Source organism: Scyliorhinus torazame, chromosome 28, assembly GCF_047496885.1.
Source record: "Scyliorhinus torazame isolate Kashiwa2021f chromosome 28, sScyTor2.1, whole genome shotgun sequence".
Classification (NCBI taxonomy): Eukaryota; Metazoa; Chordata; class Chondrichthyes; order Carcharhiniformes; family Scyliorhinidae; genus Scyliorhinus; species Scyliorhinus torazame.
Window position 1 is genome coordinate 41832106 of NC_092734.1, and position 26217 is coordinate 41858322.

At 55.3% G+C, this 26217-nt stretch overlaps 1 protein-coding gene across 1 annotated transcript in view; it reads left to right on the forward strand.

Annotated features, from left to right (window-relative positions):
- LOC140403697 (tetraspanin-5-like) overlaps positions 1-26217 on the forward strand; it is a 112283-nt gene that overhangs the window by 45205 nt on the left and 40861 nt on the right. Inside the window, exons 2-4 of the mRNA XM_072491880.1 lie at positions 4778-4828; positions 5390-5533; positions 16538-16708. Of these exons, the coding sequence (XP_072347981.1) occupies positions 4778-4828; positions 5390-5533; positions 16538-16708 (366 nt within the window). The remainder of the gene's footprint in view (positions 1-4777; positions 4829-5389; positions 5534-16537; positions 16709-26217) is intronic.

Here is a 26217-nt window from a genome sequence, read left to right on the forward strand (position 1 = left end):
TCATTATTTGTGTACCAGGGCTCGAGGACAGAGTGTCTCCCTCCTGCCTTGTGCCAACATGTGCTGAGATAAGATCGTGGTTGAAGTTTATTGGAGATGATTAAGATGTCGGTTATGGTTTGATCTGAGAGTCTGAGAGGACAGCACGAGCCTGAGTTTCGATTTCAACGTGAACTCTTGTCTGTAACAGAAAGGACCGCAGTTTATTTAAAGACCAGTTTCAGCCTGTTGTCTAACCCACACCCAGGGTGCTGTTGCACAACCTGCGATTACAGTGAGTCACCCAGCAAACGGAAACATTTGGCCCCTGGCCACAGGGATGGCCTGGTTTGTTACGGGAAATTATGAGGGGCATAGACAGAGTGGATAGTCAGAGGCTTTTCCCCAGGGTAGAGGGGTCAATTACTAGGGGGCATAGGTTTAAGGTGAGAGGGGCAAAGTTTAGAGTAGATGTACGAGGCAAGTTTTTTACGCAGAGGGTAGTGGGTGCCTGGAACTCACTACCGGAGGAGGTAGTGGAGGCAGGGACGATAGGGACATTTAAGGGGCATCTTGACAAATATATGAATAGGATGGGAATAGAAGGATACGGACCCAGGAAGTGTAGAAGATTGTAGTTTAGTCGGGCAGTATGGTCGGCACGGGCTTGGAGGGCCGAAGGGCCTGTTCCTGTGCTGTACATTTCTTTGTTCTTTGTTCTTTGTTGAAAGGTCAGATGGTCTCGGGGCCTCTTTGAGAAAGCAGGGCGAAACATCAAAGGGCAAGTCTCAAAGTGAAGTGCGAGAGGCACTGAGCTGGATGCGGACGGAACTCCTGGCATGAAGCGAGGTGTTGTAGTTTGGAGCTGGATGAATACAGATTGAGAGTTGAAGGCAGATTGGTATCCTGATTCTACCAGTACAGACAGGCCACAAAGGATAGCCAATAGGAGCACAACTTAATAGTCTGTGCACTAGAGAATCTGAGAGGAACGCAGACATAAGCTTTAACAAAGCGAAGTTGGAGTTTAAATCAGATCTTCGACTTTCATTCGCTGGCCACACAATTCTTGTGTATCCCGCTCTCCATCGATCTGGAAGCACTTGGAACAGATTAAAAATTCAGCGCCAGTTTAGAGGTGTGGGGAATCCTCTCTGATCTCTTTAGGAGACCAAAACAAGTCGGCAAGTCCACTTCATTCCGTCACTGGGTGTCCTGCTCCCGTGTGAGATGTTGGCTCAGTCTGGTCCATAGTCGATTCAATACAGAGTCTCTAGCTCCAGGAGTCTACCACGCAGGGCTAGCAAATCCCCTTCTCTTGTCTGGTTTATATGCACAACCTTTTTGGGTTGGCACGGTGGCATAGTGGTTAGCACTGCTGCCTCACGGCACTGAGGACCCAGGTTCGATCCTGGCCCACTGTCCGTGTGGAGTCGCACATTCTCCCCGTGTCTGTGTGGGTCTCACCCCCACAACCCAAAGATGTGCAGGTTCGGTGGATTGGTCACATTAAATGGCCCCTTCATTGGGAACAAAAAACTATCGGTTAATCCGAATTTTTTTGTTTTAAATATGCACAACCTTTGTTCCCCCCCCCCCCAAACAATAACAGAAAATGCTGGACAATCTCCGCAGGTCTGACAGCAGCTGTGGAGAGAGCAGGGAGCTGACGTTTCGAGTCTGGATAACTCTTTCTCAAAGCTGGAGAGAACTGGAAATAGGGTCAGATTTTGATTGTTGGGGGGGGGCGGGGAGAGAGCAGTGGGGCTGGATAGGGGGCAGTGATGGGTGGAGATTGGCAAAGATGTTGTGGAATGGAAATGGTGGTGATCAAAACTAAGGGTTCAGATGGACGCATGTTAAGACGTCAGAACGTGTTATTTGCAGAACAGGGAAAAGCAAAGAGCAACCCAGAGGGAAAGAGATTCTTAACGCATGGGTCTGCACTGGGGCAACAACAGGCCAGCCGCGATCTTAGCAAATGGCGGGCCAGGCCTGAGGGGCAAAATGGCATACTCCTAACTCACATGAAAATCTATTGTAGTAATAGAATTGTCTACACCGACTGGACAGGATTCTTGCTGCAAACCCAGCCAATTCGGAAGGTGACAAGGATCCAAATCATCCACCTCCATAATGAACAAATGCAGTATTTACCCTATCAGCACAATAGCCGAACAGTATTAACCACACTGTGAGGGTCCTTCCTGTGATTTCCTTATTTCCCTGTCCTTTATTTTTACCGTTATCATTTTTGATCCATGGAGGCTTAATGGACTTGTGTCTTTAAGCCCAGCAGCAGAGAGAATGAGGAATTCCAGAAATTGCAACATGGTGCTGGTTTTCGAAGAGGAAAACTCAAACTTTGAGGCACCCGAGAGAGGGGTGGAGCTTGGTTCAATTCGGTGACTGGTGGTCAATGAATGGGCCAAGAGGCCGTATTCTGCCCGGTAACAGGTGGTGACTGAGTCCTACTCAAGTGGGAGGATTTTCCAAGACCGAAGGAAAGCAGCGCCGGGCCCCTGGACACTCAGGGGAAAGGATTTGCTCTCTCTCTCCCTCTCTCCCTCTCTCTCTCTCTCTCTCGCGTGTTTTCTCAGGAAAGCTGCTGTACTTCTGAAACTGCAGAGACATGAATGAATCTACAGTGCAAACCATTACAGACTGCAAACGGAAATCTCAATCTGATAACCTGGTTTGAAGGAGAGTGTACGAGAAAAAACTATCTGCAACAAAGACTCATATAATTTATTTTTACTTCTTATTTTCACCCCTCTCTTCTCCTCTGCGGTTGTTTGTCGTGCATGTGTGTGTGTGTGCAGAGTGGGGCAATTGAAAGTGGGGTTTAGGAATGAGACATTAGTTATTAACCAATATATTTGCTGCATATTTCATTATAGTTATTGTTACAAGTAAAACGTAATTGTGTTTAAACTATGGTGACTGTAATTACTGGACAGCCAAGGGCCAAAGACTTTGGGTATTTTCTGAAGAATTATTGGGCTTGAGGTTCATAAGCAGGAGGTGTTAGCAATTCTGGAAAGTGTGAAAATAGATAAGTCACCTGGGCCGGATGGGATTTATCCTAGGATTCTCTGGGAAGCTAGGGAGGAGATTGCTGAGCCTTTGGCCTTGAACTTTAAGTCATCTTTGTCTACAGGAACAGTGCCAGAAGACTGGAGGATAGCAAATGTTGTCCCCTTGTTCAAGAAGGGGAGTAGAGACAACCCCGGTAACTATAGACCAGTGAGCCTTACGTCTGTTGTGGGAAAAATCTTGGAAAGGTTTATAAGAGATAGGATGTATAATCATCTGGAAAGGAATAATTTGATTAGAGATAGTCAACACGGTTTTGTGAAGGGTAGGTCGTGCCTCACAAACCTTATTGAGTTCTTTGAGAAGGTGACCAAACAGGTGGATGAGGGTAAAGCAGTTGATGTGGTGTATATGGATTTCAGTAAAGCGTTTGATAAGGTTCCCCATGGTAGGCTACTGCAGAAAATACGGAGGCATGGGATTCAGGGTGATTTAGCAGTTTGGATCAGAAATTGGCTAGCTGGAAGAAGACAAAGGGAGGTGGTTGATGGGAAATGTTCAGACTGGAGTCCAGTTACTAGTGGTGTACCACAAGGATCTGTTTTGGGGCCACTGCTGTTTGTCATTTTTATAAATGACCTGGAGAGGGCGTAGAAGGATGGGTGAGTAAATTTGCAGATGACACTAAAGTCGGTGGAGTTGTGGACAGTGCGGAAGGATGTTACAAGTTACAGAGGGACATAGATAAGCTGCAGCGCTGGGCTGAGAGGTGGCAAATGGAGTTTAATGCAGAAAAGTGTGAGGTGATTCATTTTGGAAGGAATAACAGGAAGACAGAGTACTGGGCTAATGGTAAGATTCTTGGCAGTGTGGATGAGCAGAGAGACCTCGGTGTCCATGTACATAGATCCCTGAAAGTTGCCTCCCAGGTTGAGAGGGTTGTTAAGAAGGCGTGCGGTGTGTTAGCTTTTATTGGTAGAGGGATTGAGTTTCGGAGCCATGAGGTCATGTTGCAGCTGTACAAAACTCTGGTGCGGCCGCATTTGGAGTATTGCGTGCAATTCTGGTCGCCGCATTAAAGGAAGGATGTGGAAGCATTGGAAAGGGTGCAGAGGAGATTTACCAGAATGTTGCCTGGTATGGAGGGAAGATCTTATGGGGAAAGGCTGAGGGACTTGAGGCTGTTTTCGTTAGAGAGAAGAAGGTTAAGAGGTGACATAATTGAGGCATACAAGATGATCAGAGGATTGGATAGGGTGGACAGTGAGAGCCTTTTTCCTCGGATGGTGATGTCTAGCACGAGGGGACATAGCTTTAAATTGAGGGGAGATACATATAGGACAGATGTCAGAGGTAGGTTCTTTACTCAGAGTAGTAAGGGCGTGGAATGCCCTGCCTGCAACAGTAGTGGACTCGCCAACACCAAGGACATTCAAATGGTCATTGGATAGACATATGGACGAAAAGGGAATAGTGTAGATGGGCTTTAGAGTGGTTTCACACGTCGGCGCAACATCGAGGGCCGAAGGGCCTGTACTGCGCTGTAATGTTCTATGTTCTATGTTCTAATTCAATTGTGTTGCAACTCCGGGTCAAGCATGGCTGTAATTCACGTCGCCCTCGCCCCAGATGTGGTAACAATACACAATTCCCTCAGAGTAATATTATGAAATAGGGCTGAATTTAAGGGCGGTATGAGTCGAAGCTGAGGTTGTTGAGTTCAGTTCCCTCCTGATTGAATCTTGTTTTGTCTCTTTTGCAGATAACAGGAGCTGGACTTCTCGCAATCACTTTCTGGGCCTGGAACGAAAAGGTAACAATTCCTGACTCCAGCACCTTGGGGTTAACATAAAATACTGCGTATACTCAGCAGGTCAGACTGCGCCTAGGGCGTGAGAAACAGAGTTAATGTTTGTGCGGATCCTTGGCTGTTGATGTCTGACGTGAGGACTATGTTGGAGCAGCGAGTTTGGTGAAGTTTACTGTTCGAATTCTTTTTTTAAATATAAATTTAGCATGCCCAATTTTCTTTTTCCCAATTAAGGGGCAACTTAGCATGGCCAATCCACCTACCCTGCACATCTTTGGGTTGTGGGGGTGAGACCCACGCAGACACGGGGAGAATGTGCAAACTCCACACGGACAGTGACCCAGAGCGGGGATCGAACCGGGTCCTCAGTGCCCTAGGCAGCAGTGTTAGAGGGGCACAGTGGTTGGTATCGGCATCTGTAACCCCCATCCTAAAATGATTGAACTATAGGCAAAAACACCTATTAAACACCCTGTGGGAAAGGCCAGTGGTTTTGCTGGTGATGTGAGTGGTGTTTGATATCTGCCAGCTGTGTGACTGAATGTTTTATTTCTGTCTCTACAGGGAGTGTTGAATATTCGCTCCATCACTGAGCTGAATGGTTTTGATCCGGTTTGGGTTGTACTGATTGTCGGTGTGCTGACATTTGTGTTGGGGTTCACTGGCTGCATCGGAGCTCTCCGGGAGAATATCTGCCTGCTGAAGTTTGTGAGTGTCTGTATTTACCACGTCTAAAAATATACCCCGATCTCTCTCAAAAACTAGAATCCAGCTCGGGTCCATGTCCCGCTCCCTCTCCTGTGCTCTCTCACTCCGTCAATTATAATTATGCCTGTTGCACTCTCACTGTTCCCATTCTGCGTCCAGGGAAGGAATGTTGACAAAGCCTCTTGTGAGCGGAGAGAGATTGGCCGACATGCGTTTTGTTAAGACTTGGTGACAGAGTGAGGAATATTATCTGAATTTGTCAGTGACTGGCTCCCTGGTCTGGGAGTTGCTGCCCTGGGGTACAGACTACAGAAGATGCCCCACTTGAGGGGATTTGTGTTTTTGGTCCTGGCGGTAGTTGGTGGCAGGAAGGAATTGAAGGTTCCCTCCCAATTCCTCTGGAAAGAAATATCTAGACCACCGGGGGAACAGGATGAGTTAAACCATCCCACAGTGAGCAGCTCAGATCAGTCCTGCAGTCCCACCACAAGCCAATGGCGGTGGATAATTAATAAAATAACTGGATGAGGAGGCTCCGCAAATACCCCAGCCTCCAATAGAGAGCCCAGAGCAGCAGAGCAGAGGATGAGCCTCCAATAGAGAGAGCCCAGAGCAGCAGAGCGGAGGATGGGAGCCTCCAATAGAGAGCTCAGCACAGCAGCGCGGAGGATGAGCCTCCAATAGAGAGCTCAGCACAGCAGAGCAGAGGATGAGCCTCCAATAGAGAGAGCCCAGAGCAGCAGAGCAGAGGATGAGCCTCCAATAGAGAGCCCAGAGCAGCAGAGCGGAGGATGAGCCTCCAATAGAGAGCCCAGAGCAGCAGAGCAGAGGATGAGCCTCCAATAGAGAGAGCCCAGAGCAGCAGAGCAGAGGATGAGCCTCCAATAGAGAGCCCAGAGCAGCAGAGCGGAGGATGAGCCTCCAATAGAGAGCCCAGAGCTGCAGTGCGGAGGATGAGCCTCCAATAGAGAGCCCAGAGCAGCAGAGCGGAGGATGAGCCTCCAATAGAGAGCCCAGAGCAGCAGTGCGGAGGGTGAGCCTCCAATAGAGAGCCCAGAGCAGCAGGGAGAGGATGAGGCTCCAATAGAGAGCCCAGAGCAGCAGGGAGAGGATGAGCCTCCAATAGAGAGCCCAGAGCTGCAGGGAGAGGATGAGCCTCCAATAGAGAGCCCAGAGCAGCAGGGAGAGGATGAGCCTCCAATAGAGAGCCCAGAGCAGCAGGGAGAGCTTGAGCCTCCCACAGAGAGCCCAGCGCAGCAGAGCAGAGGATGAGCCTCCAATAGAGAGCCCAGAGCAGCAGAGCAGAGGATGAGCCTCCAATAGAGAGCCCAGAGCAGAGGATGAGCCTCCAATAGAGAGCCCAGCGCAGCAGAGCAGAGGATGAGCCTCCAATAGAGAGCCCAGAGCAGCAGAGCAGAGGATGAGCCTCCAATAGAGAGCCCAGAGCAGAGGATGAGCCTCCAATAGAGAGCCCAGAGCAGCAGTGCGGAGGATGAGCCTCCAATAGAGAGCCCAGAGCAGCAGTGCGGAGGATGAGCCGCCAATAGAGAGCCCAGAGCAGCAGAGCGGAGGATGAGCCTCCAATAGAGAGCCCAGAGCAGCAGTGCGGAGGGTGAGCCTCCAATAGAGAGCCCAGAGAGCAGCAGGGAGAGGATGAGCCTCCAATAGAGAGCCCAGAGCAGCAGAGCAGAGGATGAGCCTCCAATAGAGAGCCCAGTGCAGCAGAGCAGAGGGTGAGCCTCCAATAGAGAGCCCAGAGCAGAGGATGAGCCTCCAATAGAGAGCCCAGAGCAGCAGTGCGGAGGATGAGCCTCCAATAGAGAGCCCAGAGCAGCAGTGCGGAGGATGAGCCGCCAATAGAGAGCCCAGAGCAGCAGAGCGGAGGATGAGCCTCCAATAGAGAGCCCAGAGCTGCAGTGCGGAGGGTGAGCCTCCAATAGAGAGCCCAGAGCAGCAGTGCGGAGGGTGAGCCTCCAATAGAGAGCCCAGAGCAGCAGAGCAGAGGGTGAGCCTCCAATAGAGAGCCCAGAGCAGCAGGAAGAGGATGAGGCTCCAATAGAGAGCCCAGAGCAGCAGAGCAGAGGATGAGCCTCCAATAGAGAGCCCAGTGCAGCAGAGCAGAGGGTGAGCCTCCAATAGAGAGCCCAGAGCAGCAGGAAGAGGATGAGGCTCCAATAGCGAGCCCAGAGCAGCAGGGAGAGGATGAGCCTCCAATAGAGAGCCCAGAGCAGCAGGGAGAGGATGAGCCTCCCACAGAGAGCTCAGCACAGCAGAGCAGAGGATGAGCCTCCAATAGAGAGAGCCCAGAGCAGCAGAGCAGAGGATGAGCCTCCAATAGAGAGCCCAGAGCAGCAGGAAGAGGATGAGGCTCCAATAGAGAGCCCAGAGCAGCAGGAAGAGGATGAGGCTCCAATAGCGAGCCCAGAGCAGCAGGGAGAGGATGAGCCTCCAATAGAGAGCCCAGAGCAGCAGGGAGAGGATGAGCCTCCAATAGAGAGCCCAGAGCAGCAGTGCGGAGGATGAGCCTCCAATAGAGAGCCCAGAGCAGCAGCGCGGAGGATGAGCCGCCAATAGAGAGCCCAGAGCAGCAGAGCGGAGGATGAGCCTCCAATAGAGAGCCCAGAGCAGCAGTGCGGAGGGTGAGCCTCCAATAGAGAGCCCAGAGAGCAGCAGGGAGAGGATGAGCCTCCAATAGAGAGCCCAGAGCAGCAGGGAGAGGATGAGCCTCCAATAGAGAGCCCAGAGCAGCAGGGAGAGGATGAGCCTCCCACAGAGAGCCCAGCGCAGCAGATCAGAGGATGAGCCTCCAATAGAGAGCCCAGAGCAGCAGAGCAGAGGATGAGCCTCCAATAGAGAGCCCAGAGCAGCAGGGAGAGGATGAGGCTCCAATAGCGAGCCCAGAGCAGCAGGGAGAGGATGAGCCTCCAATAGAGAGCCCAGAGCAGCAGGGAGAGGATGAGCCTCCCACAGAGAGCTCAGCACAGCAGAGCAGAGGATGAGCCTCCAATAGAGAGAGCCCAGAGCAGCAGAGCAGAGGATGAGCCTCCAATAGAGAGCCCAGAGCAGCAGAGCGGAGGATGAGCCTCCAATAGAGAGCCCAGAGCTGCAGTGCGGAGGATGAGCCTCCAATAGAGAGCCCAGAGCAGCAGTGCGGAGGATGAGCCTCTAATAGAGAGCCCAGAGCAGCAGAGCGGAGGATGAGCCTCTAATAGAGAGCCCAGAGCAGCAGAGCGGAGGATGAGGCTCCAATAGAGAGCCCAGAGCAGCAGGGAGAGGATGAGCCTCCATTCGAGAGCCCAGAGCAGCAGGGAGAGGATGAGCCTCACACAGAGAGCCCAGCGCAGCAGAGCAGAGGATGAGCCTCCAATAGAGAGCCCAGCGCAGCAGAGCAGAGGATGAGCCTCCAATAGAGAGCCCAGCGCAGCAGAGCAGAGGATGAGCCTCCAATCGAGAGCCCAGAGCAGCAGAGCAGAGGATGAGCCTCCAATAGAGAGCCCAGCGCAGCAGAGCAGAGGATGAGCCTCCAATCGAGAGCCCAGAGCAGCAGTGCGGAGGGTGAGCCTCCAATAGAGAGCCCAGAGCAGTAGGGAGAGGATGAGCCTCCAGTAGAGAACCCAGAGCAGCAGGGAGAGGATGAGCCTCCAATAGAGAGCCCAGAGCAGCAGTGCGGAGGATGAACCTCCAATAGAGAGCCCAGAGCAGCAGTGCGGAGGATGAGCCTCCAATAGAGAGCCCAGAGCAGCAGGGAGAGGATGAGCCTCCAATAGAGAGCCCAGAGCAGCAGGGAGAGGATGAGGCTCCAATAGAGAGCCCAGAGCAGCAGAGCGGAGGATGAGGCTCCAATAGAGATCCCAGAGCAGCAGGGAGAGGATGAGCCTCCATTCGAGAGCCCAGAGCAGCAGGGAGAGGATGAGCCTCCCACAGAGAGCCCAGCGCAGCAGAGCAGAGGATGAGCCTCCAATAGAGAGCCCAGCGCAGCAGAGCAGAGGATGAGCCTCCAATAGAGAGCCCAGCGCAGCAGAGCAGAGGATGAGCCTCCAATCGAGAGCCCAGAGCAGAGGATGAGCCTCCAATAGAGAGCCCAGAGCAGCAGTGCGGAGGGTGAGCCTCCAATAGAGAGCCCAGAGCAGCAGGGAGAGGATGAGGCTCCAATAGAGAGCCCAGAGCAGCAGGGAGAGGATGAGCCTCCAGTAGAGAACCCAGAGCAGCAGGGAGAGGATGAGCCTCCAAGAGAGCCCAGAGCAGCAGTGCAGAGGATGAGCCTCCAATAGAGAGCCCAGAGCAGCAGGGAGAGGATGAGCCTCCAATAGAGAGCCCAGAGCAGCAGGGAGAGGTTGAGCCTCCAATAGAGAGCCCAGAGCAGCAGGGAGAGGATGAGGCTCCAATAGAGAGCCCAGAGCAGCAGGGAGAGGATGAGGCTCCAATAGAGAGCCCAGAGCAGCAGGGAGAGGATGAGCCTCCAATAGAGAGAGCCCAGAGCAGCAGAGCTGGGCTGAGAGGTGGCAAATGGAGTTTAATGTAGAGAAGTGTGAGGTGATTCACTTTGCAAGGAATAACAGGAATGCGGAATATTTGGCTAATGGTAAAGTTCTTGGAAGTGTGGATGAGCAGAGGGATCTAGGTGTCCATGTACATAGATCCCTGAAAGTTGCCACCCAGGTTGATAGGGTTGTGAAGAAGGCCTATGGAGTGTTGGGCTTTATTGGTAGAGGGATTGAGTTCCGGAGTCAGGAGGTCATGTTGCAGCTGTACAAAACTCTGGTACGGCCGCATTTGGAGTATTGCGTACAGTTCTGGTCACCGCATTATAGGAAGGACATGGAGGCTTTGGAGCGAGTGCAGAGGAGATTTACCAGGATGTTGCCTGGTATGGAGGGAAAATCTTATGAGGAAAGGCTGATGGACTTGAGGTTGTTTCGTTGGAGAGAAGAAGGTTAAGAGGAGACTTAATAGAGGCATACAAAATGATCAGGGGGTTGGATAGGGTGGACAGTGAGAGCCTTCTCCCGCAGATGGAAATGGCTGGCACGAGGGGACATAGCTTTAAACTGAGGGGTAATAGATATAGGACAGAGGTCAGAGGTAGGTTCTTTACGCAAAGAGTAGTGAGGCCGTGGAATGCCCTACCTGCAACAGTAGTGAACTCGCCAACATTGAGGGCATTTAAAAGTTTATTGGATAAACATATGGATGATAATGGCATAGTGTAGGTTAGATGGCTTTTGTTTCGGTGCAACATCTTGGGCCGAAGGGCCTGTACTGCGCTGTATCGTTCTATGTTCTATGAGCCTCCAATAGAGAGCACAGCACAGCAGAGCAGAGGATGAGCCTCCAGTAGAGAGCCCAGAGCAGCAGTGCGGAGGATGAGCCTCCAATAGAGAGCCCAGAGCAGCAGTGCGGAGGATGAGCCTCCAATAGAGAGCCCAGAGCAGCAGAGCAGAGGATGAGGCTGAAACATTTCAACCATATTCAGTCAGAAGTGTGGCGTGGACACTCCGTCTCTGCCTCCTCATGATATGCATAGAATTCCTACGGTGCAGAAGGAAGCCATTTGGCCCATCGAGTCTGCACTGACCCTCTGAAAGAGCGCCCTACCAAGCCCACGCCCCGCACTATCCCTGTAGCCCCACCCAGCCTGCATTTCTTTGGTCTGTGGAGGAAACCGGAGCACCCGGATGAAACCCACGCAGACACTGGGAGAACGTGTAAACCTGAGGCTAGAATTGACCTCGGGACTCTGACCCTGCGAATTGAACCCTAGACCCTGACCCTGTGAATTGAACCCTGGTCTCTGACCCTGTGAATTGACCCCTGGTCTCTGACCCTGTGAATTGAACCATGGTCCCTGACCCTGTGAGTTGAACTCTGGTCTCTGACCCTGTGAATTGAACCCTGGTCTCTGACCCTGTGAATTGAACCCTGGTCTCTGACCCTGTGAATTGAACCATGGTCTCCGACCCTGTGTATTGAACCCTGGTCTCTGACCCTGTGAATTGAACCCTGGTCTCTGCCCATTTGAATTGAACCCTGGTCTCTGACCCTGTGAATTGAACCCTGGTCCCTGACCATGTGAATTGACCTCGAGTCCCTGACCCTGTGAACTGAACCCTGGTCTCTGACCCTGTGAATTGAACCCTGGTCTCTGACCCTGTGAATTGAACCCTGGTCTCTGACCCTGTGAACTGAACCCTGGTCTCTGACCCTGTGAATTGAACACTGGTCTCTGCCCCTGTGAATTGAACCCTGGTCTCTGACCCTGTGAATTGAACCCTGGTCTCTGACCCTGTGAATTGAACCCTTGTCTCTGACCCTGTGAATTGAACACTGGTCTCTGACCCTGTGAATTGAACCCTGGTCTCTGACCCTATGAATTGAACCCTGGTCTCTGACCCTGAGAATTGAACCCTGGACCCTGGCCCTGTGAATTGAACACTGGTCTCTGACCCTGTAAATTGAACCCTGGTCTCTGACCCTGTGAATTGAATCTGGTCTCTGACCCTGTGAATTGAACCCTGGTCCCTGACCCTGTAAATTGAACCCTGGTCTCTTACCCTGTGAATTGAACCCTGGTCCCTGACCATGTGAATTGACCTCTAGTCCCTGACCCTGTGAATTGAACCCTGGTCTCTGACACTGTGAATTGAACCTGGATTCCTGACCCTGTGAATTGAACCTTGGACCCTGACCCTGTAAATTGAACCCTGGTCCCTGACCCTGTGAATTGAACCCTGGTCCCTGACCATGTGAATTGACCTTGAGTCCCTGACCCTGTGAATTGAACCCTGGTCTCTGACCCTGTGATTGAACCCTGGTCTCTGACCCTGTGAATTGAACCCAGATTCCTGACCTTGTGAATTGAACCCGGATTCCTGACCCTGTGAATTGAACCTTGGACCCTGACCCTGTGAATTGAACCCTGGACCCTGACCCTGTGAATTGAACCCTGGTCCCTGAACCTGTGAATTGAACCCTGGTCTCTGACCCTGTGAATTGAACCCTGGTCTCTGACCCTGTGAATTGAACCCTGGTCCCTGACCCTGTGAACTGAACCATGGTCTCTGACCCTGTGAATTGAACCCTGGTCTCTGACCCTGTGAATTGAACCCTGGTCTCTGACCCTGTGAATTGAACCCTGGTCTCTGACCCTGTGAATTGAACCCTGGTCTCTGACCCTGTGAATTGAACCCTTGTCTCTGACCCTGTAAATTGCACCCTGGTCTCTGAACCTGTGAATTGAACCCTGGTCCCTGACCATGTGAATTGACCTCGAGTCCCTGACCCTGTGAATTGAACCCTGGTCTCTGACCCTGTGAATTGAACCCTGGTCCCTGACCATGTGAATTGACCTCTAGTCCCTGACCTTGTGAATTGAACCCGGATTCCTGACCCTGTGAATTGAACCCCTGTCTCTGACCCTGTGAATTGAACCCTGGTTACTGACCCTATGAATTGAACCTTGGTCTGTGACCCTGAGAATTGAACCCTGGTCCCTGACCCTGTGAATTGAACCCTGGTCTCTGACCCTGTGAATTGAACCCTGGTCTCTGACCGTGTGAATTGAACCCTGGTCCCTGAACCTGTGAATTGAACCCTGGCCTCTGACCCTGTGAATTGAACCCTGGTCTCTGACCCTGTGAATTGAACCCTGGTCTCTGACCCTGTGAATTGAACCCTGGTCTCTGACCCTGTGAATTGAACCCTGCTCCCTGACCCTGTAAATTGAACCCTGGTCTCTGACCCTGTGAATTGAACCCTGGTCCCTGACCATGTGAATTGACCTCTAGTCCCTGACCCTGTGAATTGAACCCTGGTCTCTGACCCTGTGATTGAACCCTGATCTCTGACCCTGTGAAATGAACCCGGATTCCTGACCTTGTGAATTGAACCCGGATTCCTGACCCTGTGAATTGAACCCTGGACCCTGTGAATTGAACCTTGGACCCTGACCCTGTGAATTGAACCCTGGTCTCTGAACCTGTGAATTGACCCCGGGTCCCTGATGCTGTGAATTGAACCCGGATCCCTGACCCTGTGAATTGAACCCGGATCTCTGACCCTGTGAATTGAACCCTGGTCTCTGACCCTGTGAATTGAACCCTGCTCCCTGACCCTGTAAATTGAACCCTGGTCTCTGACCCTGTGAATTGAACCCTGGTCCCTGATGCTGTGAATTGAACCCGGATCCCTGACCCTGTGAATTGAACCCGGATCTCTGACCCTGTGAATTGAACCCTGGTCTCTGACCCTGTGAATTGAACCCTGGTCTCTGACCCTGTGAATTGAACCCTGCTCCCTGACCCTGTAAATTGAACCCTGGTCTCTGACCCTGTGAATTGAACCCTGGTCCCTGACCATGTGAATTGACCTCTAGTCCCTGACCCTGTGAATTGAACCCTGGTCTCTGACCCTGTGATTGAACCCTGATCTCTGACCCTGTGAAATGAACCCGGATTCCTGACCTTGTGAATTGAACCCGGATTCCTGACCCTGTGAATTGAACCCTGGACCCTGTGAATTGAACCTTGGACCCTGACCCTGTGAATTGAACCCTGGTCTCTGAACCTGTGAATTGACCCCGGGTCCCTGATGCTGTGAATTGAACCCGGATCCCTGACCCTGTGAATTGAACCCGGATCTCTGACCCTGTGAATTGAACCCTGGTCTCTGACCCTGTGAATTGACCCCGGGTCCCTGATGCTGTGAATTGAACCCTGGTCCCTGACCCTGTGAATTGAACCCGGATCCCTGACCCTGTGAATTGAACCCAGATCCCTGACCCTGTGATTTGAACCCTGATCTCTGACCCTGTGAATTGACCCCGGGTCCCTGATGCTGTGAATTGATCCCTGGTCTCTGACCCTGTGAATTGAACCCTGCTCCCTGACCCTGTGAATTGATCCCTGGTCTCTGACCCTGTGAATTGACCCCGGGTCCCTGATGCTGTGAATTGACCCCGGGTCCCTGATGCTGTGAATTGACCCTGGGTCCCTGATGCTGTGAATTGAGCCCGGGTCCTTGACCCTGTGATTTGACCCTGCTCCCTGACGCTGTGAGGCAGCAGTGCTAACCACTGTGCTGCATTTGCAGTCAGCTGGAAGTTAATAACTCAACCTCAATAGAAATTTTTCACCCACCACTTCTCTGTCACAATGTGAAACTTCTCCTCTCATTTCCCAGTACTTTCCGGCATATAACACATGGGCTTGGCATCCTTATTTGCATTGTCACAATTGACAAAATCATACCTCAACAAATTGTCTTTATCCTATTTTGTTCCCGAGTTAAGTTTTTTCTTTGTAGGCTGTTAACCAGAGGCCCTGGAGCTCTGTACAGAGCTAACACTTGCACTGCTCTGTCCTGCCCTGGACTCTCCCGAGCAGCTCTCTCCAGCAGATTCAGTTGTGAGATCCTGGCCAGTTGATACAATGCCTATTTGTGTCCTTGGCCGTCTCCTACTTGTAACAAAACAATCCCATCCTCACGGTCCTCTTGCCTTGCTTGCCAGCAGCCAGAAAATGGAACAAACTGTCCTCCGTGATTTGGCATCAGAAGCACGTATACACAGGGAACTTGACGTCAGTGACCTGCTCACTGCTGCCACTTCTGGCCGGAAGACTGCACACCCTCTCATTCCGTTCTCATTTAAAAGGCGGCAGTAGCCACCATCCTTAATAAAATTGCCGATAGTGGCCATTAATCGCTTCTCCCACGATCGGGATCACCGCCGGAACGCTGAGACCGATCACGCTGTGACCCCCCCAACCACCCACCACGACCCAAAGCCCTGCCTTAGACAACACCTTCCAAACTCATGACCACCGCTATCTCGAATCTCTACAGTGCAGAAGGAGGCCATTCAGCCCATTGAGTCTGCACCGGCCCTCTGAAAATGTCCTCAACCCATTCTGCCGTCCTATCCCCATAACCCCCCCCATTGATCACGGCCAATCCACCTCACAAGGAAGGACAATGGAGCACCCAAGGTGGTGATATGCTGGTGCCCTGGGGCAGGGCGGGTACTCTGGCACCCCCAGGCGGGGACTCAGCGGGGGATACAGATGTTCTCCAGGTGTGAGATTCCTGGTCAGTTTCTGCTGGAATGGGTGACTAACAGGGAGTTTGGAATAAAGAAACTTGGTGGAATTTGATTTATTTTTGTGTTTTGGTGTATCGTCTTCCCAAACATTAAAATGATCCAAACTGCGAGATATAATAATAATAATCTTTATTAGTGTCACAAGTAGGAAGCAGTGAAGTTACTGTGAAAAGCCCCTAGTCGCCACATTCCGGCGCCTGTTCGGGTACACAGAGGGAGAATTCAGAATGTCCAATTCACCTAACAGCACGTCTTTCGGGATTTGTGGGAGGAAACCGGAGCACCCGGAGGAAACCCACGCAGACACGGGGAGAACGTGCAGACTCCACACAGACAGTCACCCAAGCGGGAATCGAACCCGGGTCTCTGGAGCTGTGAAGCAACAGTGCTAGCCACTGTGCTGAGGAGGATTGAAGAATCTGCCACAATTCCTGACTTCCCAATGTCACTCCCTGCCTGGGATCAGTGGATTCCGGTGGTTTACACCACGCTACGCTGTTGGGCATGTCGGAATTTCCTTATCAAACCACAGCTGGAGAATGTTTCCAAGATTTAGAGGCAGGCACAATGTTATGAAGCTGGAATATTGAGCATGGGGACCTCCCGATGGCTGGAAGCAGTAACCCCGAGGTCACTGAATATTCAGTTTCAGTAACACCAGGTTTAAGGTCACCGTTTGGAGATATTGGAAGATGAGGGTTAAATGTTTCAATCTTTGGAGCTGCGACATGGGTTTAACAGTTGAATCTTTGACCTGAGGGAGTGATGGGAGGGAAAGGGAAGTTGAGGGAATCCCTATCATTCTAATGTCAGATTGGGACATTGAAAACTTGCAGCTGAACAGGAACTCCTCCTGTTTCTGAGATTGGTTCTAACTGGGTCCAAATCGGGACAATTGTTTGTTTCAGTTTTCTATAATCATCGGAACTATCTTCACCTTGGAACTTGCAGCTGGGATCCTGGCCTTCGTCTTTAAGGACTGGGTGAAGGAGCACGTGGAGAGTTTTTTTCGTGACAACATCAGTGAATATCGTAAAGACATTGACCTGCAGAACCTCGTCGATGCCGTCCAGAAATACGTACGTATTCATCTGTCTATCCTGCAATCGTCCTGGGGATGGAGCCCGACACGGTGGAGACCTGGGGGGGGAGGGGGGGGGAGGGAGCCTGACACCGCAACCTTGAGGGCCCCTCCCCCTCTGCCCCCTCCCCCTCTGCCCCCTCCCCCTCTGCCCCCTCCCCCTCTGACCCCTCCCCCTCTGACCCCTCCCCCTCTGACCCCTCCCCCTCTGACCCCTCCCCCTCTGACCCCTCCCCCTCTGGCCCCTCCCCCTCTGGCCCCTCCCCCTCTGGCCCCTCCCCCTCTGACCCCTCCCCCTCTGACCCCTCCCCCTCTGACCCCTCCCCCTCTGACCCCTCCCCCTCTGACCCCTCCCCCTCTGACCCCTCCCCCTCTGACCCCTCCCCTTCTGACCCCTCCCCCTCTGACCCCTCCCCCTCTGACCCCTCCCCCTCTGACCCCTCCCCCTCTGACCCCTCCCCCTCTGACCCCTCCCCCTCTGACCCCTCCCCCTCTGACCTCTCCCCCTCTGACCCCTCCCCCTCTGACCCCTCCCTCTCTGCACCCTCCCTCTCTGCCCCCTCAGCCCCCTCCCCCTCTGCCCCCTCCCCCTCTGCCTTCCTCAGCCCCCTCCCCCTCTGCCCCCTCCCACTCTACCCCCTCCCTCTCTGACCCCTCCCCCCCTCCCCCTCTGCCCCCTCCCCCTCTGCCCCCTCCCCCTCTGCCCCCTCCCCCTCTGCCCCTTCCCCTCTGCCCCTCCCCCTCTGCCCCTCCCCCTCTGCCCCTCCCCCTCTGCCCCTCCCCCTCTGCCCCTCCCCCTCTGCCCCTCCCCCTCTGCCCCTCCCCCTCTGCCCCTCCCCCTCTGCCCCCTCCCCTCTGCCCCCTCCCCTCTGCCCCCTCCCCTCTGCCCCCTCCCCTCTGCCCCCTCCCCTCTGCCCCCTCCCCTCTGCCCCCTCCCCTCTGCCCCCTCCCCTCTGCCCCCTCCCCTCTGCCCCCTCCCCTCTGCCCCCTCCCCTCTGCCCCCTCCCCTCTGCCCCCTCCCCTCTGCCCCCTCCCCTCTGCCCCCTCCCCCTCTGACCCCTCCCTCTCTGACCCCTCCCTCTCTGCCCCCTCAGCCCCCTCACTCTCTACCCCCACCCTCACTGCCCCCTCCCCCTCTGAGCCACCCCCCTCTGAGCCACCCCCCTCTGACCCCTCCCCCTCTGACCCCTCCCCCTCTGACCCCTCCCCCTCTGACCCCTCCCCCTCTGACCCCTCCCCCTCTGACCCCTCCCCTTCTGACCCCTCCCCCTCTGACCCCTCCCCCTCTGACCCCTCCCCCTCTGACCCCTCCCCCTCTGACCCCTCCCCCTCTGACCCCTCCCCCTCTGACCCCTCCCCCTCTGACCCCTCCCCCTCTGACCCCTCCCCCTCTGACCCCTCCCCCTCTGACCCCTCCCCCTCTGACCCCTCCCCCTCTGACCCCTCCCCCTCTGACCCCTCCCCCTCTGACCCCTCCCCCTCTGACCCCTCCCCCTCTGACCCCTCCCCCTCTTCCCCCTCCCCCTCTGCCCCCTCCCGCTCTGCCCCCTCCCGCTCTGCCCCCTCCCGCTCTGCCCCCTCCCGCTCTGCCCCCTCCCGCTCTGCCCCCTCCTGCTCTGCCCCCTCCCCCTCTGCCCCCTCCCCCTCAGCCCCCTCCCCTCCCCCTCTGCCCCCTCCCCCTCTGCCCCCTCCCCCTCTGCCCCCTCCCCCTCTGCCCCCTCCCCCTCTGCCTTCCTCAGCCCCCTCCCCTCCCCCTCTGCCCCCTCCCCCTCTACCCCCTCCCTCTCTGACCCCTCCCCATTCCCCCTCTGCCCCCTCCCCCTCTGCCCCCTCCCCCTCTGCCCCCTCCCCCTCTGCCCCCTCCCCCTCTGCCCCCTTCCCCTCTGACCCCTTCCCCTCTGACCCCTTCCCCTCTGACCCCTTCCCCTCTGACCCCTCCCCCTCTGACCCCTCCCTCTCTGACCCCTCCCTCTCTGCCCCCTCCCTCTCTGCCCCCTCCCTCTCTGCCCCCCCTCCCTCTGAGCCCTCCCCCTCTGCCTTCCTCAGCCCTCTGCCGCCCCCTCTGCCCCCTCCCTCTCTGACCCCTCCCCCCCAACCCCTCTGCCACCTCCCTCTCTGCCCCCTCAGCCCCCCTCTCTCTCTGCCCCCGCTTCCTCTCTGCCCCCGCTTCCTCTCTGCCCCCCATGCCCCCTCCCCCCATGCCCCCTCCCCCCCTGCCCCCTCCCCCCCTGCCCCCTCCCCCCCTGCCCCCTCCCCCCTGCCCCCTCCCCCCCTGACCCCTCCCCCTCTGACCCCTCCCCCTCTGACCCCTCCCCCTCTGACCCCTCCCCCTCTGAACCCTCCCCCTCTGAACCCTCCCCCTTTGACCTCTCCCCCTCTGACCCCTCCCCCTCTGACCCCTCCCCCTCTGACCCCTCCCTCTCTGCCCCCTCCCTCTCTGCCCCCTCAGCCCCCCCTCCCTCTCTGCCCCCTCCCTCTCTGCCCCCCCTCCCCCACTGCCCCCTCTCCCTCTGAGCCCTCCCCCTCTGCCATCCTCAGCCCTCTGCCCCCTCCCCCTCTGCCCCCTCCCTCTCTGACCCCTCCCCCCCAACCCCTCTGCCCCCTCCCCCTCTGACACCTCCCTCTCTGCCCCCTCAGCCCCCCTCCCTCTCTGCCCCCGCTTCCTCTCTGCCCCCGCTTCCTCTCTGCCCCCGCTTCCTCTCTGCCCCCGCTTCCTCTCTGACCCCATCCCCCTCTGCCCCCTCCCCCTCTGCCCCCTCCCCCTCTGCCCCCTCACCCTCTGCCCCCTCCCTCTCTGCACCCTCCCACTCTCTCCCTCCCCTCTCTCTGTCTCTCTCTTCCCTCGCTCTCTTCCCCCCTCTCTCTCTCTCTCCCCTCTCTCTCCCCTCTCTCTCCCCTCTCTCGCTCCTCTCTCTCTCTCTCTGTTTCCCCCCCTGATGCGACCATCAATTCACTCGAAGACACGTGGAGAAGTAAACCGGGGTTTTAATCAGCTTAGAACTGAGCCTGCCTGCGACCGGTACAACACTGAAGGCGGCCCCGCAGGTCGGCAGCTCTTATACGTCCTCTAAAGGGGTGGAGCTGTGGGCGGAGCCCGTACTCGCCCCAACATATCCACTGTGGGTGAAGCCACACAGTGGCCCATAGGTAGAGCCCACAGGGTTAATAACACAACACAGTGCACTGGTGAATTATCAGTAATTATACATTCACCACATTCACCCCATGTTTAAAAAATAAAGTCCGGCGGGGGTGACGGGCTCATGGATTCAGTCGGTCCGGCGCCCGGACCGTACGCTGCGACCACCGAAGCACTGGTGTTGCCGCCGGTCCGGGTGGCGGTTGAGCTGGGCCCGGAGCAGGCACAGGCGGGGACTCCGGGAGCGGCTCTTCCGGAGCTTCATTCCTGTGGACCGGTGCGACGGGCGGGAGGTAGCGCGGGAACCATATAGGGGTGGGGGCGCTGGACATGGGAGGTTGGACGGGACATAGTGTGGGGGATGCAGTAGTGGTCGTGGTGTTGGAGCCTGCGGGCGCCAGGTCCCGGAGGGAGACGGTATCTTGCCGGCCATTTGGGTGTTCGACGTACGCATAGTGTGGGTTGGAGTGCAGGAGCTGGACCCTCTCTACCAGGGGGTCGGTCTTATGGCTCCAAACATGTTTTCGGACGAGGACTAGACCCGGTGTCATCAGCCAGGGCGGAAGCGAGGCCCCTGAGGTAGCTCCCCTCGGGAAAACAAACAAACGGTCATGAGGGGTCTGGTTTGTGGCCGTGCAAAGGAGCGACCTAATAGAGTGGAACGCATCGGGGAGGACCTCCTGCCAGTGAGAAACCGGGAGATTCCTGGACCGCAGGGTCTGTAGGACGATCTTCCAGACCGTCACGTTCTCCCTCTCCACCTGCCCGTTTCCCCTGCTCGAGGCGATGCCCTTACTGAGCCGGTACTGACGCAGTTCGTTGCTCATGAACGACGAGCCCCTGTCGCTGTGGACATAACTGGGGAAACCGAACAGGATGAAGACACTGTGCAGGGCTTTAATGACAGTGGACGTGGTCATAACGGGGCAGGGGACGGCAAATGGGAAGCGGGAAAACTCATCTGTGATGTTCAGGAAGTACGTGTTGCGATTATTGGAGGGGGAGAGGCCCTTTGAAATCGATACCAAGGCGTTCAAAGGGCCGGGACGCCTTCGCCAGGTGGGCCTTATCCGGTCGATAGAAGTGCGGTTTACACTCCGCACAGATTTGGCAGCCTCTGGTTACAGCTTTCACCTCCTCGATGGAGGAGGGCAGGTTGCGGGCCTTGATGTAGTGGGCGAGCCGGGTGACCCCCGGGTGGCAGAGGTCATCGTGGATAGCCCGTAGTCGGTCATCTTGCGCGCTGGCGCATGTGCCACGGGATAGGGCATCTGGGGGCTCGTTGAGCTTCCCAGGACGATATACTATATCATAGTTTATAGGTGGAGAGTTCGATCCTCCACCTCTAGATCTTATCATTCTTGATCTTGCCCCGCTGCGTATTGTCGAACATGAAGGCGACCGATCGTTGGTCGGTGACGAGGGTAAACCTCCTACCAGCGAGGTAGTGCCTCCAGTGCCGCACGGCTTCCACGATGGCTTGGACTTGTTTTTCGACCAAGGAGTGTCGAATTTCAGAGGTGGTGAGGGTGCGTGAAAAAAACGCTACCGGACTGCCTGCTTGGTTGAGGGTGGCGGCGAGGGCGACCTCTGAGGCGTCGCTCTCCACCTGGAAGGGGACGGACTCGTCCACCACGTGCATCGCAGCTTTGGCGATGTCCGCCTTGATGCAGTTGAAGGCCTGGCGGGCCTCGGCTGCCAGTGGAAAGAGGGTGGCCTAAAATAGTGGGCGGGCTTTGTCCGCATACTGGGGGACCCACTGGGCGTAATTGGAGAAAAATCCAAGGCACCTCTTCAGGGCCTTGGGACAGTGAGGGAGAGGGAATTGGAGGAGGGGGCGCATACGGTCAGGGTCGGGCCCTAGGACCCCGTTCTCCACGACGTAGCCGAGGATGGCTAGCCTGGTTGTGTGGAAAACGCATTTCTCCTAGTTGTAGGTGAGGTTGAGTTTTTGGGCGGTTTGGAGAAATCGGTGGAGGTTGGCGCCATGGTCCTGCTGATCATGGCCGCAGATGGTGACATTGTCCAAGTACGGAAATGTGGCCTGCAGCTCGTACTGGTCCACCATTCGGTCCATCGCTTGTTGGAACACCGAAACCCCGTTTGTGACGCCAAAGGGGACCCGGAGGAAGTGAAGGAGGCGGCCGTCTGCCTCAAACGCCGTGTAGTGGCGGTCCTCCGGGCGGATTGGGAGCTGGTGGTATGCAGACTTCAGATCCACCGCGGAGAACACGCGGTAGTGCGCGATCTGATTTACCATGTCTGCAATCCGGGGAAGGGGGTGCGCGTCGAGCTGCGTAAAGCGGTTAATGGTCTGGCTGTAATCAACCACCATCCGGAACTTTCCCCCCGGTCTTGACGACCACCACCTGAGCTCTCCGGGGGCTATTGCTGCCTCGATGACCCCCTCTCGCAAGAGACGCTGGTCCCTCGGACCAAATGAACGTCCTGTCCTGCAGCTATACCGCCTGCTTCTGGTGGCTACTGGCTTGTGAAGTGGGGGGGGGGGGGGTCGATTTTTAGGGTCACGAGGCTGCATATGGTGAGCGGGGGCAGGGGCCCCCTGAACGTAAGAATTAGGCTCCTGAGGTTGCCCTGGAAGTCGAGTCCCAAAAGGAGAGGAGCACAGAGGTCTGGGAGCACATATAGGTGTACATTAGCGTACTCAGCGCCCTGTATCACTAGGGTTCCAGTAGTGCACCCTTGGATTTGCACCGAGTGCGACCCAGAGGCGAGGGAGGTGGTTTGTTGCGTCGGGAATATTGGGAGCGAGCAGCGTCTTACCACGTCCGGTGAAGCTCTCTGTGCTCCCGGAGACGAAAAGGCAAGGTGTCTCGTGCCCGTTAACCCGGACGGCCATCATGGAGCTCCGGAGGTGCTTAGGTCACGACTGGTCCAGGGTGACCGCGCTGAGGTGGGGGTAGCCGGCGGCGTGATCGGCGGTGCTGGGGCGGCCCCGCGATGGCTGTCCGTGTAGGTCGTACGCGTTGAGCGGCGTGGCAGATGGCGGCCAAGATGGCGGCCCCCGTGAGTCGCACATGTTATGCGGAGGCGGAGTCGGCAGACACGCTGCCACCTTGCGGGGTCTGCGGGCCTGTGGGTCTGTGGATCGGGTCTGTGAGTTCGGGTTCTTAGACCCGGCCAGACAGACCTTGGCGAAGGGTCCTTTTCGCTCGCAGCTGCTGCAGTTCGCGTTGCGGGCCGGCAGTGCAGTCGGGGGTGTTGGGACTGGCCGCAAAAATAGCAGGGTAGACCCCCATAGTGGGCGGGCGGCCGCGCGGCACAGGCCTGGGGTAGACTCTGGTCGGGGGCCCACGAGGGGGTCACGTGATCGGCCGGGAACGCAGTACGGCTCTGAAAAGCGACCTCCAGAGAGGTAGCCAGTTTTACCGTCAAACAAACAAAGAACAAAGAAAAGTACAGCACAGGAACAGGCCCTTCGGCCCTCCAAGCCCGTGCCGACCATGCTGCCCGACTAAACTACAATCTTCTACACTTCCTGGGTCCATATCCTTCTATTCCCATCCTATTCATGTATTTGTCAAGATGCCCCTTAAATGTTACTATCGTCCCTGCTTCCACCACCTCCTCCGGCAGCGAGTTCCAGGCACCCACTACCCTCTGCGTAAAAAACTTGCCTCATACATCTACTCTAAACCTTGCCCCTCTCACTTTAAACCTATGCCCCCTAGTAATTGACCCCTCTACCCTGGGGAAAAGCCTCTGACTATCCACTCTGTCTATGCCCCTCATAATTTTGTAGACCTCTATCAGGTCTCCCCTCAACCTCCTTCGTTCCAGTGAGAACAAACCGAGTTTATTCAACCGCTCCTCATAGCTAATGCCCTCCATACCAGGCAACATTCTGGTAAATCTCTTCTGCACCCTCTCTAAAGCCTCCACATCCTTCTGGTAGTGTGGCGACCAGAATTGAACACTATACTCCAAGTGTGGCCTAACTAAGGTTCTATACAGCTGCAACATGACTTGCCAATTCTTATACTCAATGCCCCGGCCAATGAAGGCAAGCATGCCGTATGCCTTCTTGACTACCTTCTCCACCTGTGTTGCCCCTTTCAGTGACCTGTGGACCTGTACTCCTAGATCTCTTTGACTTTCAATACTCTTGAGGGTTCTATCATTCACTGTATATTCCCTACCTGCATTAGACCTTCAAAAATGCATTACCTCACATTTGTCCGGATTAAACTCCATCTGCCATCTCTCCGCCCAAGTCTCCAAACAATCTAAATCCTGCTGTATCCTCTGACAGTCCTCATCGCTATCCGCAATTCCACCAACCTTTGTGTCGTCTGCAAACTTACTAATCCGACCAGTTACATTTTCCTCCAAATCATTTATATATACTACAAAGAGCAAAGGTCCCAGCACTGATCCCTGTGGAACGCCACTGGTCACAGCCCTCCAATTAGAAAAGCATCCTTCCATTGCTACTCTCTGCCTTCTATGACCTAGCCAGTTCTGTATCCACCTTGCCAGCTCCCCCCTGATCCCGTGTGACTTTACCTTTTGTACTAGTCTACCATGAGGGACCTTGTCAAAGGCCTTACTGAAGTCCATATAGACAACATCCACTGCCCTACCTGCATCAATCATCTTAGTGACCTCCTCGAAAAACTCCATCAAGTTAGTGAGACACGACCTCCCCTTCACAAAACCGTGCTGCCTCTCACTAATACGTCCATTTGCTTCCAAATGGGAGTAGATCCTGTCTCGAAGAATTCTCTCCAGTAATTTCCCTACCACTGACGTAAGGCTCACTGGCCTTTAGTTCCCTGGATTATCCTTGCTACCCTTCTTAAACAGAGGAACAACATTGGCTATTCTCCAGTCCTCCGGGACATCCCCTGAAGCCAGCGAGGATCCAAAGATTTCTGTCAAGGCCCCTTTTTCGAGCAGGCGCTGTCTCACATAGTTCGATCGGACCCCTGCCACATAAACGTCTCGGACGGCGAGCTCCATGTGCTGAGTGGCCGTAACGGCCTGGTAGTTACAGTTACGCGCGAGGGCTTTGAGACCGCGGAGGTAATCATCTAGCGACTCCCGGGGCGCTGGCGGCGAGTGGTGAAGACGTGTCTCGCGTTCGAGTAGTGCGAGGGCCTCTGTACAGGATGCGGCGCCGTCGAGCTGGACAGAAATGCGATGGCTCACCCGTGCGTGGCGGAGGCTCAGCTTCTGTTCGTCAGTCACGGATGGCGTGGACGAGGCGGTGAGATCGGCCTTGAAGCATCAAAGCCAGTGTGAAAAAATGTATTTTGCCTCCGCGGGCTGTGGATCGAGTTCCAGTCTGTCAGGTTTGAGGGCTGAATCCAGTAGTATTTTAAGCTGATTACATTGATGCGACCATCAATTCACTCGAAGACATGTGGGGAAGTAAACCGTGGTTTTAATCAGCTTAGAACTGAGCCTGCCTGTGACCGGTACAACACTGAAGGCGGCCCCGCAGGTCGGCAGCTCTTATACTTCCTGTAAAGGGGAGGAGCCATGGGCGGAGCCCGTATTCGCCCCAACATATCCCCTGTGGGTGAAGCCGCACAATGGCCCAGAGGTAGAGCCCACAGGGTTAATAACACAACACAGTGCACTGGTGAATTATCAGTAATTATACATTCACCACCCCCCCTCTCTCTCTCTCTGTCTCCCTCCCCTCTCTCTCTCTCTCCCTGTCTCTCTCTCTCTCCCCCCTCTCTCTCTGTCTCCCTCCCCTCTCTCTCTCTCTCCCTGTCTCTCTCTCTCTCCCCCCTCTCTCTCTGTCTCCCTCCCCTCTCTCTCTCTCTCCCTGTCTCTCTCTCTCTCCCCCCTCTCTCTCTGTCTCCCTCCCCTCTCTCTCTCTCTCTCTCACTCTATCTCCCTCCCCTCTCTCTCTCTCTCTCCCTGTCTCTCTCTCTCCCTGCTCTCCTCTCTCTCGCTCTCTCTCTCCCTGTTTCCCTCCCCTCTCCTCTCTCTCTCTCCCTCTCTCTGTCTCCCTCCCATCTCTCCCCTCTCTCTCTCTCTTGCTCTCTGTCTAACTCCCCTCTGCTCTCTCTCTCTCTCTCTCTCTGTCTCTCTCTCCCCTTCTCTCCCCTTTCTCTCTTTCTCCTCTCTCCCTCTCCTCTCTCTGTCTCTCTCTCTGGGCGAAATTCTCCCGAAACGGCGCGATGTCCGCCAACTGGCACCCAAAACGGCGCCAATCAGACGGGCATTGCGCCGCCCCAAAGGTGCAGAATGCTCCGCATCTTTGGGGGCCGAGCTCCAACATTGAGGGGCTAGGCCGGCGCCGGACGAATTTCCGCCCCGGCAGCTGGCGGAAACGGCCTTTGTTGCCCCGCCAGCTGGCGCGGAAATGACATCTCCGGGCGGCGCATGCG